Source organism: Rhipicephalus microplus, chromosome 2, assembly GCF_043290135.1.
Source record: "Rhipicephalus microplus isolate Deutch F79 chromosome 2, USDA_Rmic, whole genome shotgun sequence".
Lineage (NCBI taxonomy): Eukaryota > Metazoa > Arthropoda > Arachnida > Ixodida > Ixodidae > Rhipicephalus > Rhipicephalus microplus.
The window spans coordinates 259,721,829-259,741,267 of NC_134701.1; the positions used below are offsets into that span (position 1 = coordinate 259,721,829).

Consider the following 19,439-nt stretch of genomic DNA (forward strand, 5'->3'; position numbering starts at 1 on the left):
TCGACGTGACGCGGTGCGCGTGCTCGCCGGCGTTCATTTCGTTGCGTCACGCCGGCGTTGCCCCGCCAGGCGTGCCGGTCCTGCCATATATTCGCAGGCGCGCGCTGCGCTGCGTTGCTTTGACGCATGCGCGTTTCAGCGCGTCCGGCGTCCCTCCGTCACGTAAAGAGGGATCCACAGCGTTGTCTGGATAACGCATCGGCGCAAAATTCAGCATGTCGCATTTCACGCCGGTTGCCGTCGGGCCGCGCTGACGGACGCTGGTCGCGCCTGTGGCGTCAGACAATAGAGTGCTCGCGTTTTGCTAACGTAGTGTTGCTGTGCCCAGCGTGCGCGCGCGTCAACGCTACATTGGGGTATGTTAGGCCCTTCATGATGCGCTCGTGGCCGTTTTGCTAGCTCCACATATACCGAATTCGGTGTTACGTGACGTCAGTGGATGATGAAATATATGACTGGTGCAAACATGATAATCCTGACACGCGTGCCATGTAAGAATATGGCAACATACCTCGCTCATAGCGTGCTCGCGGCCGTTTCGCTAGCACCACATATACTGAATTTGGTATCACGTGACGTGAATAGATGACGAAGGTAAACGACACATCTAATCATGATAATCATGACATGGAAGTCATGTACGGCATCATTTACCTCCACCTCGTAACATTGTGTTGATTTTAAAGTGGCACATCAACCTTTCTCATTCGTGTTTCGCATATCGTCGATTCCCACTGTACGTGGGATCTGCCAATTTTTTTTTCTTTCCAGGTTTCGTGTTAGCCTGTCTAAAGTGTATGCACGTCTTGCGACACAGTAAGAGCTGCTAACTCTACGTCTGTTAATTTTAAAAAATCCCGAAATTCTGCCGTGTTCTGAGGTCTCGACCAGCAAGCACATGCATCGTTTATTGCATACAAATCTCGTCGATTCGTTCACATGTGACCGCGACCCGGTCAATCCGGACTCTTCTCGGAGAACGCTGCGAGCGAAGCGTTCAAAATGTGCGCTGCAAAAGAACGAGAACAGCGTTCGAGTTAAACCTAAATGAGGCGTCACTGTCCTTATCGCTATCTGAATGTCAGTGACCATAGTTTTGTCTATGTGTGAATCCAGTACCCTTCAGCCTCGTTTTAACTTGATGCCACGAGTGTTGAAGATTGGGCGAGTTGGTTCGTCGTACTTGAACTGGTATAGCGCATTACGGGGAAGAAGAAACGGCCGAGCAGACCGACACAAGAGGACAGAGCGCTATGTCCTCTTGTGTCGGTCTGCTCGGCCGTTTCTTCTTCCCCGTAATACGCTATACCAGTTCAAGTTTAACTTGATGCAATGTACGTGCAACGTCGAAAAGGACAATTGTATGCAATGTGCGTGCAGGTTCCCTTTTTGAAGTGCTCTACAGTATACTAATTCAAACAAGTGACAAGCAGTGGAAGGACATGCATTATTCTCTGCCTAAAAGCCCGCTGAGAACTCAGGCTCACTTGCCATGCAGGGATGGTGAGGCAAACGCAGGCTTTCTACTACCTTGTGGTTGCTCAAATCGATTTTTTTTCTCCTTTAAAAACTACTATTTTAAAATTTTCTGCATGTCATATAATGAACCATATTATGCAACAATGTATAAGCCACAGTATTACCTAGATTACTACATTCCGAAAACTATATAGCAGTACGAGTCAAAATGCTATTTTTTTTCAACTTTGTCACAATGTTCTGAGAATATGCTTTTTTACTTTCAAAAAAGGCTAAACATGCAACGTATTGCAATTTTTGCCACGGCAAGAAATAAAGAGAGTTCAAACAAAAAGGAATAAACTATGTTAGTCATGAAAAAGTAGCGCCATCACAATAAGAAAAAAAATCACAGTAATTGCCGGAACCAGTAATATTATATTAATTATTTAGTGCGTCAGTTTCCTTTGGGTGCCACAAGTATGAAGCACCCTACAAACAACACAAAATGTTTCTTTTTAGCATGATTCGAGATGGTGTCGCAAATTAACTAGTACACTTCGTATGAAATTATAAATTATATATATATATATATATATATATATATATATATATATATATATATATATATATATATATATATATATATATATATATATATATATATATACTGCCATTCAGAAAACATATGCGCTGGTTGTTTACAACTGTACAACTGGCACGGTATTGTGTCGGCCACATGCTAGATTTCTCATCAAGGTGTTTGCTCGTTCCGCGCACGCACGCGCACACACACACACACACACACACACACACACACACACACACACACACACACACACACACACACACACACACACACACTGTTCATGAGCTGCATGTCACTATTAAAGTGAATACGACCTGCTCCATCATGGTGCACATTAATATTTCTCATAGTTAGTAAGTGAAAGGGCATTCATGATTCTGGTCTGGAGTGTTCGTAACAAATTTTCAAGCGAACGCCGTGCAAGATTATCAAGAGCTGAAACACTGTTCTTTATGTGAATAGCTTTGCACAGTTTTTCCACCTTTTGAACTTACTCATGGCGAATACATTTTTTTTCCTAATCTGCAGAAGGTCATTGTCTCGCATGTGCCACCCGTGGAATTGAAGCACGTAGTATGAAATGTAAGATAACAACAACAAACAAAAAAGGAGGGAAATGCAGCGGACCCGGGTTCAAGCTCCACTGTGTCCTTGGTACTAGGTTTTATTCTCATTTCGTAACATAGTGGTTACGGACACCGGCGGCGGACGACTACGGCACCATGCGTGGCCCGTGTTGTGATCTCATTACAGCTTTCGCTGTAAAATAGAAATCTATGGGATACAGCTTGGGGAGTGGTGGAGAGCCGCGCTGATCAGCTCAGATCGGACAGATCAAATATGGGCCATCCAGCGAGCACGGGAGGCGGCTGAGAGACAGGGTGTCTCCACCATCCCTGGTGCGGCTTAGGCCCACGCCTCAATCCGCTGGTTAAATAAAGTTTGCTCACTCACTTAGTGTAAGCACTGTAGGCTACACAAAACTTCGAGGTAGACCTTTTTTTGTTGAAATCTTCTGAATAATTATTTCCCTATGGTTAATTCATTGACAAGTCATGAAGATACGTCTGATTTGTCAATGGCGTAATAACTGCTAATGACCGCACTAATGGTGTTCAGTCGGATATTTAGTTTAATCGATGCCTCAATTGTCGAATGGCACTTCTTCAGTGTGTGAGCAATAATTATTTTTAAAATAAAGTGTAAGGTTTGCGGAAGGGCTGTGGGTGATGATGTATTCGAATATCGAACGGTTTCAAAAATCTTCGAAAAGAAAAAGGTGTTCTCATTGATGTTCGCATCATATATTACACTTACAGTGTTAAATAGATACTAACGAGAAAAAAAGCATTATATCGATTGATAAACTGCACCCTGAGAACTTTAGTGCCACAAGCTTCATTATCATAAATCCATTATTAGCGGAGAAAATCGAGGTTCAAGTTTCAGTTTTATAGTTCGCGCCGAAAACTCCGCGCGTGACGTGAGAAATTCCGAAATGTATTTCGCGGATTTTCGCGACATTGTCTCGATGAAATTTTTTGAAACATTTTTATGCTAGCTTTGTGGTAGCCACAGATGACGATGTACTTGGATTATCTTGATTAGAAGCTACGCAGGACCGCGGCCGGACTGGAGTAGGCCAGTCGCGTACTCCAGTCCGGCCGTGGTAGGACCCAGTAGAAACCTTCGAAGTTTATGACGTCACGCTGTTTGATGCGGGAACTTCAAGGTGGCCTCCCCACTCGCATTTTCTTTTGGCGCGTTTTCTCCTGTACCAAGCGTCATCTCGTGGTATGAGTGGTATTTTTGGGATTGTGAAATTGTGGTTTACTAACACAGAAAAAATTGTTTTTCTCATCAGTGTCCCCTGAACAAATCATTTGTCTTCTTAAAAATCCTTAATCATTGTCAGCATCACCTCTATCTCTCTTTCTAGCTCTCACACATCTCCCCCACTTCTCATCACATTGTATGCAAATTGAAGCTCTCGAATTATACATCATCGTACATAGAGGCGCCGACGAAGCATATATAAAGATCCTGGAACACATCTACAGAGGATCAACTGCCACGATGGTGCTCCATGAAGAAAATGACAGAATACCAAAACAAAAAACAAGGGTGTAAGACAAAGAGATTGCACCTCCCCAATGCTGTTTGCCGCGTGCTTACAGGAGTCTTGGAGGCCTAGAATGGGAAGAGTTAGGGGTAAGAGTTGATTGAGAGTACCTTAATAACCAGCGTTTTGCCGTTGACATTGCACTGCTGAGTAACTCAGGCGACGAATCGCAATTAATGATAACAAAATATACAAGGAGATCAGAAAGGTACGTCTTAAAGTTAATCTGCAGAAAACGAGAATAATATAAAAAAAAACTCGAAAAATAACAGCGCTTCGAGATGGGTAGCAGCGCACTTGAAGTTGTTGAAGAGTATACGTCTACCCAAGACAGGTATTAACCGCGTAGCCGAACCACGACATTGAAGTAACAAGAATGATAAGAATGGGGTGAACACATTCGGCAAGCATTCTCAAATCATGACAGCTATATTGTCACTATCCCTCAAGAGGAAAGTATATACCCGCTGCATCTTACCGGCACTTACTGGAGGAACAGAAACCTGAAGACTCACAAAAAGGGTTCAGCTTAAATTGAGGACGACGCAGTGAGCGATGGAAGGAATATGGTAGGTGTAAGCTTCCTCATGGCCCCCTTCTTGCCTCTTTGACAAGAAGGGTGCAGAGTGGCTCAGGGAACAAACTGGGGTTAAGGATATCTTAGTTACAGACCGGGGTTATCTTAGAACAAACCGGGGTTGACGATATCAAGAAGTGCACGCGGGCCGGGCACGTAGCGCGTGGGCAGGATAACCGCTGGTCACTAAGGGTAACTGACTGAATTCCCAGAGAAGGCAAGTGGGTGAGGGGGAGACAGAAGGTTAGGGGGGCAGTTGAGATTAGGAAGTTTGCGGGTATAAACTGGCAGCAGGAAGTACAGGACCGAGTTGAGGGGTGGTACATGTGAGAGGCCTTTGTCCTGCAGTGGTTGTAGTCAGGCTGAAGAGGGTGATGATGATGATGATGATGATGAGTTATACATACTAGCGGCTGAGGCTGTTGTGTTATGGTAAGTACATCGACCACTTTAAAATTTATGCGGACTGGTTGGTCACGAGAGTTTCCTTCTTCTTTCATACTGAGAGCCACCACACATGATTCATTGTCGTCCCTCCTCTTCAGTGAGCAATCGTTGGTGGTTTAGTCAGAAAAGTCTGGCTCCCTTTTGCGACATCTTAGACGTGTTCCACAGTGTGGCTTCCAACTTTGGTCTCTGCTTACAATGGCCACTGTGATAATATTCATTCTATTGACCCACAGGTCGCGGGATCGAATCCCGGCTGCGACGGCTGCATTTTTGATGGAGGCAAAAATGCTGTATGCCCGTGTGCTCAGATTTGGGTACACGTTAAAGAACCCCAGGTGGTCGAAAATTCCGGAGCCCTTCATTGCGGCGTCTCTCATATTCATATGGTGGTATTGGGATGTTAAACCTCACATATCAGTCAATCATATCAATCAAGAATAATTTCTTGATTGATATGGCAATTTAACGTATTCGAAAGCTATTCAAAAGCACAATGCTACTCTTAACTGCAACTCGTAACTACTGAATTTCACAAGGAAGGCAGAAATGTACGTTAGAAAATTAGTATATGCAGAAAATTAAAGCAATGTGTGACAGTCAAGAAAAGAACGGGGCTTCGCGATAGGTAGCGAGGTACTGGAAGTTGAGACAGGTAGTAACCGCCGAGGTGAATCATCAGGCTGAAGTAGGGTAGGGTAGGGTAAAATGTGACAATAAATTTAAATTGTGAATATTTATTTTTATTTCATTCCTTACAATTAAACATCAATGCAGAAATTTTTGTTTGGGTACAAGGTATGTGCTACATAAATATTGCCGTGTTGCTACCGTTCAAAACATCATTTAAAAATTGTTTGAATGCACCTAAACCTGCTGGTTTCTTATAATGAAGTTTATTCCTCTTCCTCTTCCTCCTCCTCCAGATGTCTCATTTTGCCCCAACCTGCGGGACAAAACGAGACACTGTGTGGGTAAAACGAGGCAGTGTGACGAAAATTCACTCCTTCAGATTTCGCAGTAGAAAGACTTGAACTTTACTCTGTGGGCCCTTATGCAGTCTTAAGAAGCCCATTCTTTGGGACTCGACGCATTGAATATAGACAGAACGTGGTGTTGTGTGGCTCCGAAACTTCTTGCAGGTCAAACGCCGCCAGTATTTCTTTGTGCTAATGCTGTCTTTTGTTGAACGCTTGCGACTCACTGGATTATTCAACAATCGAAGGCTAGATATGTTCTGACGCATCTTCTGCGCCTCTTTTTGCCGTTTTCAATGCAGAATTGCTCAGGCGCTTCGTGGCATTTAACTTCGTCCACCGGGCTTTGTGAAGCAATGTATTTAAGACTGTGCGATCCCTGAAGAGGAAGCATTATAACCTGCATGTTACCTGTACTTACCTATGGATCAGAAACCTTGAGGTTTACGCAAAGGATTCAAATCAAGCAACTTCTCAAAAGACTGTCAAAGTACTTGGAAAAACTCTCAATGACTGAAACTTGTGAAGTTGAAAAACAACTTCTCGTGCATGAGCACTGAAGAAAACTTCGTTCTGCGCTGTGCATGCGTTTGCGAACCTAGTATTTTCGCGCGATTGAGATCGCTGATTAGAGAAATGCTATTTATCTCCGTTTACACAACGAAGATTGGATATTGAAACGAACTTGTGATTCGGATGCTGGTTTAGATGCTAAAGGTACGTCTGCACTCGTACTTTTGAAAAGTAGCTGTTCGAGTGGTTTGAATGTCGAATGGACTAGTCCAACGTTAGACTCGTAGTTCGAAGGTTTCGAATTTCAGCCTACGTCCCGTACATGCATAACTAAACGGGCTCTTTTTCTCGTAGGGGCGGCTACGCACTCGAGGTGCACATGGAGTCCTCGTCGGACGTCGCCAGCGTGCCACAGCTTTCGCTGAGCGTGAACGTGAGCGCATTCACGGAGCTCACGCAGCTCGGCATACTCATGGGCGGCGCAGTGCTGCTCGGCCTATACGTACTCATCGTGTTCGAGCTCGTGCACCGGACACTAGCCGCCATGCTCGCCGCCACGGCTGCCATCGCCTGTCTAGCGCTTATAGGCGACAGGCCAAGCCTCTCCAAGGTATATCATTGTGTGTGTGTGTGTGTGTGTGTGTGTGTGTGTGTGTGTGTGTGTGTGTGTGTGTGTGTGTGTGTGTGTGTGTGTGTGTGTGTGTGTTATGCGCACGTGCGCGCCAGAGTGATATAAAGAGAGAGTCAACTCCAGAAGCCTGGATGGTCAGACAGGTTGGAGATTTAGATGTCCTACCTTTAAACGCAAGCGTTCTGTGTTTTATGAATGTTGATACCGTTTTCAGGAACATGTTGTCTTGGCCTGTGAAAGCTTCTCTCGTAACTGTGTGCGATGCATGCAATGAAATACTGCTATACGTATATGCTCCTGCACATTCTGTAGTGATTAATCTGGGTGCTCGGAGACATTTTCTGTCGCCGAAATTCAAGGATCATGGACGTGTGCCTTGAAGGCGCAGAAGGCAACAAATGCGTTATCAAAGCACTTACCTAGTCCCAAATCTGTGCAACTGCCTGTAGACTCGGTGCATGTGATCCCCTAATTAAAATACGCGCGAGATTGTGCCCACCTCTCCCTTTTCGCCTTTTTATCCCTTCCTCCAGTGGCAAGCTAGTGCGTCTGGTGAATCCTCCTGCATTTTCTTGATTCTCTCACTCTCTAAGCGTTTCGTGAGCCAAAGCTAAATATAAGTTCTTAAAAGGTTCTGAATCACATTGACGATAAGCGTCTCGGAGAATCGATTACTCACTACTTAGGCTTGCTTAGAGATCATATTATTCGTCCTCAGTGAAATAAGAATTACGTATTGAGCAGGAACCCGGATGTTTACAAAGAGGGTTCACCTTGAAATGGGGGTGGCGCAGCTAGCGATGGAAACGAAAATAACAGCTGTAACCTTAAGAGACAAGAAGAGAGCAGAGTGGGTTAGGGAACATAAGGATATCGCACGTAGCGCGCAGGCAGGATAATTAAGGGTTACTGACTGGATTGCCTGAGAAGGCAAGGCAAACGCACAAAGGGGATACAGAAAGTTAGGGGAGCCGATGAGAATAAAATGTTTGCATGTATAACGGGCCAGCCGAAAGCAGTAGACCGGGTTCATTGGCGGATCATGGAAGAGGTTTTCGCCCTGCAGTGGGCGTAATCAGGCTGACGACGACGACGATGATGATGATGAAATGAGAATATGGTATACAAGTTCACTTAAACAAACAAGTTGCGGTACTAGTTGGTCATAATTTTTTACTATAAGTGTTCGATCTTTACTTTTGAGCAGGACAGAACAGAGAAGTGCATAACAGGATGGGCACTGGTCCTGTCATGCACTTCTTTGTCTTGCGCACGTCAAAAGCAGTGCTGGAGTACTTTAAGTAAGAATGATATAAAAGTCGGCACACAGTCGGGCCAAAATCAAGTGTATGTATATATATATATATATCGAGAGAGAGAGAGAGAGAGAGAGAGAGAGAGAGAGAGAGAGCTGCGACCAGGTATAGGTGTTGGCTTGGTTGACAATTCTTCGGCATGCACGATGAGCGCAGGTGATGTCGTGGCTGGACGTAGAGACGCTCTGCCTGCTGTTCGGCATGATGGTGCTCGTGGCCATTCTGTGCGAGACGGGCTTCTTCGACTACGCGGCCGTGGTGGCATTCCGCGTGGCCCGCGGCCGCGTCTGGCCTCTGGTCACGACCCTGTGCGTCACCACGGCGCTTGTGTCCGCATTCCTGGACAACGTCACCACCATTCTGCTCATGACGCCAGCCACCATCAGGTGAGCATCGCCCTGCAGAGCGAGATAGAGGGAATAAGGATGAAGCAAAAAGCAGGGAGGTTGTATATGGCTGAGCCTGGTAGGCTACCTAGCACTGGGGAGAGGGTTAAGGGAATAAAAGTTGAGAGAGAGAGAAGAAGAGAAATGTCACTCATGCTGTCGACAAAATGGTAGTTATAAGCTATTATTGCGACAGCAATGATGAGGACACTCTAAGTGAAAGCTTGCCGCAATGCTGCAGCCCATTATGACGCCACCAAAACGCATCTGTGAAACGCTATTTAAAAGAGAAGGAGAGAAACAGAAAAAACAAGAAGAGAAAATTGTGGAAACGAACAAAATAGTGGCGGGGAAAATAAGCCATGACTCGCCATATCCCATGCGGGGCATATTACAGATGCGAGCGTAATCTAGTGATTTTTCTTTAAGATATGTGAAGGGTACCCCAGATATCTTAAGCCAGAGATTAAAAATATGCCAATACAAGAAATTACGACGCGACCAAATGCGTGGTGCTGACCATTGTCTAGAATTAGTAAGACTGTTTTCCGCGCTCTAAAATATTGTTTTTTTACATGTGTTTAATAAATAGCTTTCGAAGGAGCGAAGACTGATAAGAAATTTCAATGAGAAAGCTCTACACCGCTTTGCGAAACGTCTTAGTAGACAGTTTTCATCATTCTATTTGTTATTTATTAGTGTTTTTCTGCTAACTACAAGTGCCCGCAAAATGCGAAAAAGATACCACGTGACAAACCCACTGCGCGCTCCTGCACGCACCATGATTCTGGTGCTCCCTGATGTTCCTCGTACGAACGATACGCTTCTCTCGCACTGGTTCATGACAGCGATAAGCAGTCACAACGGTTATCGCTTTTGTGGCCGATAACAAAACGAGTTCGTCGCGAATCCAACGCCCTCGTTGTGGCCCTGTCGAGACAGCACAATAGGGCAAATGCTATGGTCGTTCGTACACCAAACGCTATAGGGAGCACTAGAATCATCGTGTGCACTGGCGCGTGAGCGGCTTTGTCACGTAGTATCTTTTGAAGTGCAAGGTAACGAAAACGCTGACCAAGGTAAAATACACTAAAATTCTTGTGTACTTTTTCTGTATTTTACCTTGGTCGGCGTTTTTGTTACTTTGCACTATGTTTGTCCCCGACTAGACGAGATTCCGTCGGACTCTTGACTGTAGCATTTTTTTTTTGTATTTCACGGGCATTTGTAGTTAGCAGAAAAACACTAGTAATTAACAGATATAAAGTTCAAAACTGTCTTATCAAACGTTTTGCGAACCAATCTACAATTTTCTTATTGAATATTTTGATCCATCTTTGTTCCTTCAAAAATTATTTAATTAAACAGATGTAAATAAACAAAATTTGGAACACCAAAATAGACTGAATAACTCCAGGCAACGGTCATCAACATGCATATAGTCGCGTCGTAGTTATGTTTGTCGCCATATTTTTAAACTCTGGCTAAAGTTAGCTGGGGAACGCTGTATGACTATCTTTGCGGACCTCATATGTGACCGATGGAGGGCCATATGGAAACGAGAAATAATTTGAGTGCTGCTCGAGACAAAATAAGATTCTGTGAAACACCGCAAAAGTGTTCCAGACAAACAGAAATTTAGTTTCTACGGGGAAAGACCTGTTTTCAAAATTTGTTTAGATCTTTTTATACTACAAAAGTATTCATTACAAGCGGGAAAAAATGAGGACGCTACGATTGCGAAGCATTTTTTAGCAAATCAAGGGGTCCATTCTATCTATCTATCTATCTATCTATCTATCTATCTATCTATCTATCTATCTATCTATCTATCTATCTATCTATCTATCTATCTATCTATCTATCTATCTATCTATCTATCTATCTATCTATCTATCTATCTATCTATCTATCGTTTGTTTGTTTGTTTGTTTGTTTCTTTCTTTCTTGAGAAGAGGGCACGACATCATCTAACATTCTAGTTACAAATAGCTTCTTCATTTTTAGTGGTCCAGAAGTAAATAGGATAGTTTGCCCAATTCCTGTGGCACATACCCGGTTGGATTCCCTATTGACAATGGCACAGGTATGACATTGGTCTTGACCAGCTCTGGTGTTGAAATTCAGCAGAAGTTTATAAATAAGTTATCTTTCCGTGGTTTCCGCCTAACATTTGTTGCCAATATGGCATTAAAGAAGTGCACTTCCGGAAGCATTCGCACTGCAAATAGGAAATACATTTGAAATTGTCGATGACATTTATTTACAAAAGGCCTACAATGTCCATGCGGAAAAAAAGTGCAATTTTCGTACAAATAGCATTTATGGGCTGCACTGAACCTCTTTTACAAAGTGACTGATATAGATTGGCTGTGCTGAGTGCTTATGTTTTTATGGCCGCACACGTTCCAAGCGTGTGAAGAAATTAACAATGCCACATTCCCTAAAACAGCAGCTATAAGGCAATAAAATATTCCAGTATAATTAACTTCTGATTCCCCAAGGACGAGGTATTAGGATCGTGGAGACTGCTTAATTTCCTGTGGAGCCCTTTATGACCCCTTCGTACGTACCTCCCATATAAAAATAAAGACATTTTGCGTTTTTTAGCAGAAGGCCTTATACCCGCTGGCTGACGGCGGCGGATAACCTGGCCGGGATGATTTCTATATTGGGACACACCACCCTATTTGAGCTGTGACTTATGACAGCTGCGAAAGAAGGTGGGAATGACGGGCACGGACGCATTACCGATATAGCGGAATGAATGGACTCCTGCATAAAAGTGCGCAGTATGGTTCTCCTGTGGTGTTGAAATGCGCGCGGTTTCAACTTTTGGTCGACTTTACCGACGTTGTCCTAGACATCAATAAAACAATAAAAAATAAAAAGTTTGCGGCGTGCGCGTTAACTAAAAGCCGAATTCTCCTGTCTCTCATTCTCCCTTAGCAGCCATTGGCATGTACATTGAGAACTATTTTTTATTGTTCAACAACGCACAGAAGAAATCTCTCACCGGCACCACCTTGGAGGTCAAAATGTTATACTTCTTACACACTACTACAACGGCTACGAGGGACGAATGGGTGCCGCTATAAGAAACGTCGCCACTAAAAAAAAAAAAAAAAAAACACCGAACGAAGACTACGCAACACAAGTTCTTGCACAAGCTGGTTGCTTGCAGGCGCTGCTCTAATCATCATTCAGCCTTACAGCGGGGACCGCGAATATATATATATATATATATATATATATATATATATATATATATATATATATATATATATATATATATATATATATATATATATATATATATAATGAGATCTAACAGACAATAATGCCAAGAAAAGTATAGGGGAAGATATTAGACCAAATTGTAATGTAAAGATGAAGAAAAGTGGGTGAAAAGATAACTTGCCGTGGGCAGGATTTGAACCTGCGACCTTCGAATGACGCGTTCGATGCTCTACCATGACAGCTATCCCCTCAGCCACTTTATAGGGTTTATATGTGAATTAAACGTGGGAGTGCCAGTCAGCGCCACCAGTAGCCATGGCGGTGAGTGTCGCACACTCTTTTTGAGCCTGTTTGGCGTCACGTAGCACTTCAACTTGTTAGGAGTGGGCAGCTGACCAATAGTCCCTCGTATACAACCTAAAGGCACTAAGTCTGCCAGTACGAGACCTTCGTTAATGAATAAGGAAAGAATTGTATACCTAAGAACTCGTTTTTCCGTGTTTTTTACAGAATATTTATGAGATCTAACAGACAATAATGCCAAGGAAAGTATAGGGGAAGATATTAGACCAAATTGTAATGTAAAGATGAAGAAAAGTGGGGGATCTACACTTACCACATGCTGCTAACTTCTGTGACGGCAGTCTGACCTCGGTATGCAAAAGTATGCCGGTATTGTGCGGCCGCCATCATTTTTCTTTTGAAAAGAACCACTGCGAAGTACACGTACAAGTTGTGTGAACAGCTCGTTACAGATGCAGCGGATGCCACACTCTCTCCATGGAACGGGTGTGAAGCATTCACACGAACAGAGAGAGAGAGAGAGAGAGAAAACGCAACATAGGATATAATTCCGAATAGGATATATTCCGTTTTGTTTCCACCTTTGACTATAACAGGGACACGGTCTATCGTAAATCTACCCGAAAACACACCGGTAGCCATCGTATTATTGATTATGTATGCCAATGGTTCTATCAAGCAACCAGCGCGAAGCTTAATTGGCAATGGTGAGATGTCATCACCAGGAGCACGTGTGTTCTCAGGGAACCAATAATGGATGTTTTATGCTTTGGTCGTTGGGGATAAGAGTCGTAGATTGATTTATGAGTGGCTGACGTAACGGAGGTGTATCCATACGGTGCGTGTGTTCGTGTGTGTGCGCGTGGGAAACGTCACAGACCTCTTACGACTCTACCGTCGAGTTACAGGTCAGACTGCACTTTCAAGTTCCTGTGTTCCTGAACCTCTTCAGTTTTTGTGTAACCTATAGGGCCCGCTGCTTCGAGCAAGCGAAGTCGATTTCGAAGGAAATCATTTTCAACCTTCAACTCGTATTTCTCGCTGTGGAAGGCATTACTTAGGCTCAAAGAGCTGGCACTCCGTGTCGGTTATCCATCTGTGACACATGGCGTAAACGGCATTTTCCAGAAGCGCCAAATTTTTCGTCGTCGCGGCGCGTGAACAGACTTTTCTGTGCTTTATTGTTACCCAGTATGTGTGACAGCACTTCGGAATGGTTCCAATGAAGCTGAAATGAAATTCTATACATAGTCTGTGTTTGAATGTTTTTTTTAAATTGCAGTTAACAGCTGCTTGAATTTGCTCTATAATACATTTTACTTACGAATACTGTTAATTAACTGAACACCACATGATATATTATGCCGTGTGCAATTTAAAAGTAACCTACTCCTTATGAGCAATACATTTGCACGTGCGTGCACGTCATCCCGCCATCATGGTCCAGTAGTTATTATGCTCGACGGCTGCCCCGAAGGCCACGGAATGGAATCCCGGTTGTTGCGTCCACATTTCGATGGAGGTGAAATCTATAGGCCTGTGTGCTTATATATAGATGCACGTTAAAAGAACCCTTAGTGACCGCAATTTCTGGAGCCCTACACTATACGGCGTTTCTCATGATCATGTGGTGGTTTTAGTTTATATAGGGCGTAAACAAAAATTGGCAGCATATCCACGGAGTGAATGATGGAGACTGGGTCGAAACATTCGTCCATCCATTCGATCTTGCTTCCGTCCGTCAATGCGTCCGTCTGTGTGACCGTCCATGCGTCCATCCACCCATCCGTGAGTGCGTATGTTCATGCGTCCGTCCCTGCGTTCGTCCATGCATCCACCCCTGCGTCCGTTCATGCGTCCATCCATGCATCTGTCTGTGTGTCCGTTCGTCCATCTATTCAACACTCCAAGTACTACCATCTCGCATCCTTTCATCATATATTCCCCATATAGAAGCACCGCAATCCAGCGGACATTCCAAGGACTAAACGAGAGGTGTCACACGCACACTTTCTTACGGCTTGCGCTTCGTGTCTACTTCCCACCAATAACCACCTCGAGTTCATGGTATATATATATATATATATATATATATATATATATATATATATATATATATATATATATATATATATATATATATATATATATATATATACAATGAACTAGTATACTAGTTCATTGTATTCATGGCACTGCGGCTCAACGCTCGCTAAACCTTTCTAAAACTAAGGAGGTTACGCCCAGCGAGTATAACGTAGCAACCCTTTCTTGTCTTCAGTGCGTTGTTGAACAATAAAAAATTCGCAGCGTGCGCGTTAACTAAAAGGCAAATTCTCTTGTCTCTCATTTCCCCTTAGCAGCCATTGGCATGTACATTGAGCACTATCATTTATTGTTCAACAACGCACAGAAGAAATCTCTCACCGGCTCCACCTTGGAGGCCAAAATGTTGTACTTGTTACATACTACAACGGCTACGAGGGATGAACAGGTGCCGTTATAAGGAGCTTCGCCCCTAAAAACAACAATTCTTGGTATTAGTCCTTTTCTGGTCACTCCACCGCAGGATGTCTTCGGGACTTGTTAAATTTTCCGATCTGGGCATTCGAACGCGGTCCGCCCGATGTTCAAGCAGCACTGTGTAAACAAAGAAACGTCACTGTTGACAATTTTTTGTTTTATCCTCGTGTTGACGCCATCGTTGCGGCACCAAGTTACATGAGCGTCATATGTACGCGCGTATCTGGAGCGCCGCTTATCGACCGCAAATTCGCGTCTAAGTGTCCAGCCCGGTTTGCCCACATACAGTGGGTCCGCAATCTTTGGTGAAATCAGTCGTTCCAGGTGCATGCGTCAATCCACACAACGCAGGATAAGCATCGGCTGGTATGACATAGACGATAAGCTTGCGTTGCCTGCACTTTTCCGCGAATGGGAGAAGGGGGGGGGGGGATACACAAAAGCGGTGCTAGCAGAAGATCGATAAGAGCAAACGAACACAAACAGAAACGTTTTGTTCTTAAAGTTGACGTGACAGTAGCGTCAGACTGTGGACACTTCACTTTGAAGGCGGAATGCGGAAACGCTGGTGATCGTTGATTCAGGTGTAAGTCAACTAAATGCTAGTGGCTGAAGCTAAATCAGTATTCTCTTCTACGGCGTAACTTATAAAATCATGTTTGATTGATTGATTGATTGATTGATTGATTGATTGATTGATTGATTGATTGATTGATTGATTGATTGATTGATTGATTGATTGATCGATATGTGGGATTTGACGTCCCGAAACCACCATATGATTATGAGAGACGCCGTGGAGAACTCCGGAAATTTCGACCGCCTGGGGTTCTTTAGCTCGCACCGAAATCTGAGTACACGGGCCTACAAAATATCCGCCTCCATCGGAAATGCAACCGCCGCAGCCTGGATTCGATCCCACGACCTGCGAGTCAGCAGCCAAGTACCTTAGCCACTAGACCACCGCGGCGTGATAAAATCATGTTTGGCAGAATGACATATCCCAAAGGGTAAATAAACAATGTGGCCAGAGCTTGGAGATGCGACACCATGCCGGCCCTTGGCAAAACAGAGTTTGTGTAATGTGAACCACAAAAGCGCGGTAAAACGGCGCACTGCGGCGAGTTGGTATTGGTTCATATTTTAATTTACAGCACCCGCCATGGTGGTCTAGTGGGTAAGGCACTCGGCTGCTGACTCTCAGGTCACGGGATCGAATCCCGGTTGCGGCGGCCGAGATTCGTGTGATTAGATTTGGGTGTATCCTAAAGAACCTCAGGTGATTGAAATTTCCGGAGCCCTCCACTATACGGCGTCTCTCATAATCACGTGGTGTTTTTGGGACGTTAAGCACCAACAATTACTATTATTGATTTAACAGCGCACGATAAAACGAGTAGACTGATAGGAGAACAAACGTTGCATTCACAGGAGCGTTAGGTATAGATTCGGCATCAACGTTGTGTTTTCTGCCAAAAATAAGCTTAGTAGGATGCACGTGCCTCGATTAACCACGGCTCTCGACGCTAGAATAAATGTGAAGTTAAGCATAAAGCGAAGTGTGTGCCGTGTGAAGGTGGCGTCTTTTACATAATTCTGTTCTCTTGTGATAGAATATCTGTATTGCTAAGATGGAATGTTGTATACTGAAGAAACACAATGATTTTTTAAATAATGTGGCTAATTACAAAATAGCTATGCCCTGTCTATCGTGTGGCTGCTTTTGAGTTTTCTCAAGAACTGAGATCATTTACAGGCAATGGCATCAGATTAACCGAGAGGTGGTAAAAGCCTGTGATGTTGTCAACTAAAAAGATAACTACAATAGGCTAAGCTTCAGTTGTTCTGTTTGACGAGAAAACTGATTTTATGCGGCGGGCGCTTTCGTGCTTTCATCTTACACAGACAAGGCAGCGGCGGCAATTCATGTGACGTGTACGTGCATGTTGCGAATGCGTACTTATGTGTAATTTTCAATAAACGTTTAACTTGTTACTGTCGGTGCTTGTCATGTGTGTCGTTCCTTCTCCTATCAGTGTGCTCCTTTTATTGTACGCTGTTAAATTGAAATGTGAACGAAGGCGTTGTTAATGCTTTTTGAGAACTGATCGTTTTAAAGAAAGAAAGAGAGAGAGAGAGAGAGAGAGAGAGAGAGAGAGAGAGAGAGAGGAACACTAAGGGGCGCGAAGCTTGGCTCCACGAAGCGCGGGCCATGGAGGCGCCACTCGCTGGGGAACCTATTTTATTTCTCTATATTACTGTATAGAGCTGGGTGGCTTTCCTTGCTTCTACTTAGCCTTCTCTCCTTATCTCTTTCTTTTTTTCCCCTCCCTGTTTCTCTATATTTTTGTGTCAGTTTATTTCTATTGCTTTCTTTTCGTCTCTTTATTTCTTTCTTTCCTTTCTTTGACTTTCTCTCTCTCTCTTTCTCTCTCTCTCTCTTTCTCTCTCTCTCTCTTTCTGTTTCTTGCTTGCGTGCTCTATTTTTCAGTTTTTTTCTCTATAGTATATTTCCTTGTTTCTGTTTTTTATTCTCTTTCTTGAAATTTCTGCACTGATTTCTCTGTTTCTCTTTCTTTCTCATTCTTTATAAGTCATGCCTTACTGTGTCCCCTCCATTTTATATGACAATGTGGTCAGTCAGATAGGCAGTCTGACCACAGAGTGAGCGCCAGTTATTGAAAGACGACTCATTCAAATACGCCGGCGCCGGTCTTTTAGCGTACAACGCCACCACCGACGACCGCGAGTTATAAGAGCTTAGCTTAAAGATAGGGAGAGAAAGCATCACTCCGTGTGGTTATCCAGCGTGGCTGCAGCCTATTCACAGTCAGGTGCTAAAGTTAGTCCACTTGAAGTACGGCACAAGAGCGCCTATGTATGGTTTTCTGGAGTGGTGGGCCGTGAGGGATAGTCCCCGAGGTCTTTTCTTCAGAGGTCGATCGTCGAGTCTGCGTAAGCGGAGTGCTGGAATCTCGACAAAACGACACCTTGTGTGCAAGGTGCTTAATCGCGCCATTCACGCGCACGAACAAAGGAGATCGCGACCTCGTTCGAGTCACTATATCTGTTCCACGACTGTGGCTCTGTTTTTGGGAAGCGCGGTGCGGCGCCTTTGTGGGCGAGCGCCACTCGCACTGTGCAAGGAAGTGAAGCAGGGGGCGTTCTTGGAAAGACACAGTCCGGCAGTGATCTATCTGCAGCGGGCAGCAGCAACATCCCTCGCTGTGAACGTGCTTTAGAACAATGATTGATATGTGGGGTTTAACGTCCCAAAACCTATATATGATTATGAGAAACGCCGTAGTGGAGGGCTCCGGAAATTTCGACCACCTGGGTTTCTTTAACGTGCACCCAAATCTGAGCACACGGGCCTACAACATTTCCGTCTCCATCGGAAATGCAGCCGCCGCAGCCGGGATTCGATCCCGCGACTTGCGGATTAGCAGCCGAGTACCTTAGCCACTAGACCGCCGCGGCGGGGCGTGCTTTAGAACAAGACCTAGGCGTGTATATGGTCGAGCAAGTATATATGGCTGGCCAACTATAGCTTGAATTCTCTTCACTGACCAAATTGACATAGCTGCATTCACCTTACACTTACTCCAGGCCTTGCCTTTTCTCTGAAAACGTCCCACTCGTGCCCAGGCCGCAGATGTGATTTCCGCCTGTGTGTGCGTACGTGGATTGAGCCACGCGTTAAAGATCCCCAGGACCCCAGCTGCCGAGCTGTGCCGTGCCTCATAATGAAAACGTCGTTTCGGAAAGTGAACCTTCAGAATTATTGTTTTTTCGTTCTAAACGTGTTTGGCACAGCATCGGAAGTGGAACTCGCAGGTTTTGTGTTTGGACCCCAGTGATGGCATAATTGTCGCTTATTCGTTTGCTTTCATTAATTTGGATTAATGTCATAGCTACTTTTACAGCAAAAGATGACAAAAGATATTCCCTATGCTTTACTTGGCTTCATTGCCTAATGAATTCATTAAGTTACTTGTGCAGAGTAGTGTACAGGTGCCTATATGTATAAGCTGGCTGAATTTTTTGTACTTCGAAAAATCTCTCTCTCGCTGTCACTCTCTCTCTCTCTTTCTTTCTCTCTCTATAACTGCTGCAATGGCTGAGCCATACGCTACGATCAACAGTGCTAGCAAATATGAACCCACCATAGCTGTCGCTGTCCATGCGTCAGACTTTATGACGCGCCATACGTACAAACAAAAATCAGCCCTCTACTAATGGCAGCTTTCGCATATACAGGCTCCGCGCATCCGGGAACTACGTTAGCGACGGGAGAAAACTGAGCCGACTTAAACATAGAGCACGTAGAAACAGCCCTATACATAGCTACAACACC

The 19,439-nt window shown here is 44.2% G+C and overlaps 1 protein-coding gene across 1 annotated transcript in view; it reads left to right on the top strand.

Moving 5' to 3' along the window:
* The window catches only part of LOC119170067 (P protein-like), a 269,389-nt gene that overhangs the window by 24,417 nt on the left and 225,533 nt on the right, over positions 1–19,439 (top strand). The window contains exons 4-5 of the mRNA XM_075880449.1: positions 7,038–7,293; positions 8,787–9,016. Coding sequence (XP_075736564.1) covers positions 7,038–7,293; positions 8,787–9,016 — 486 coding nt within the window. The remainder of the gene's footprint in view (positions 1–7,037; positions 7,294–8,786; positions 9,017–19,439) is intronic.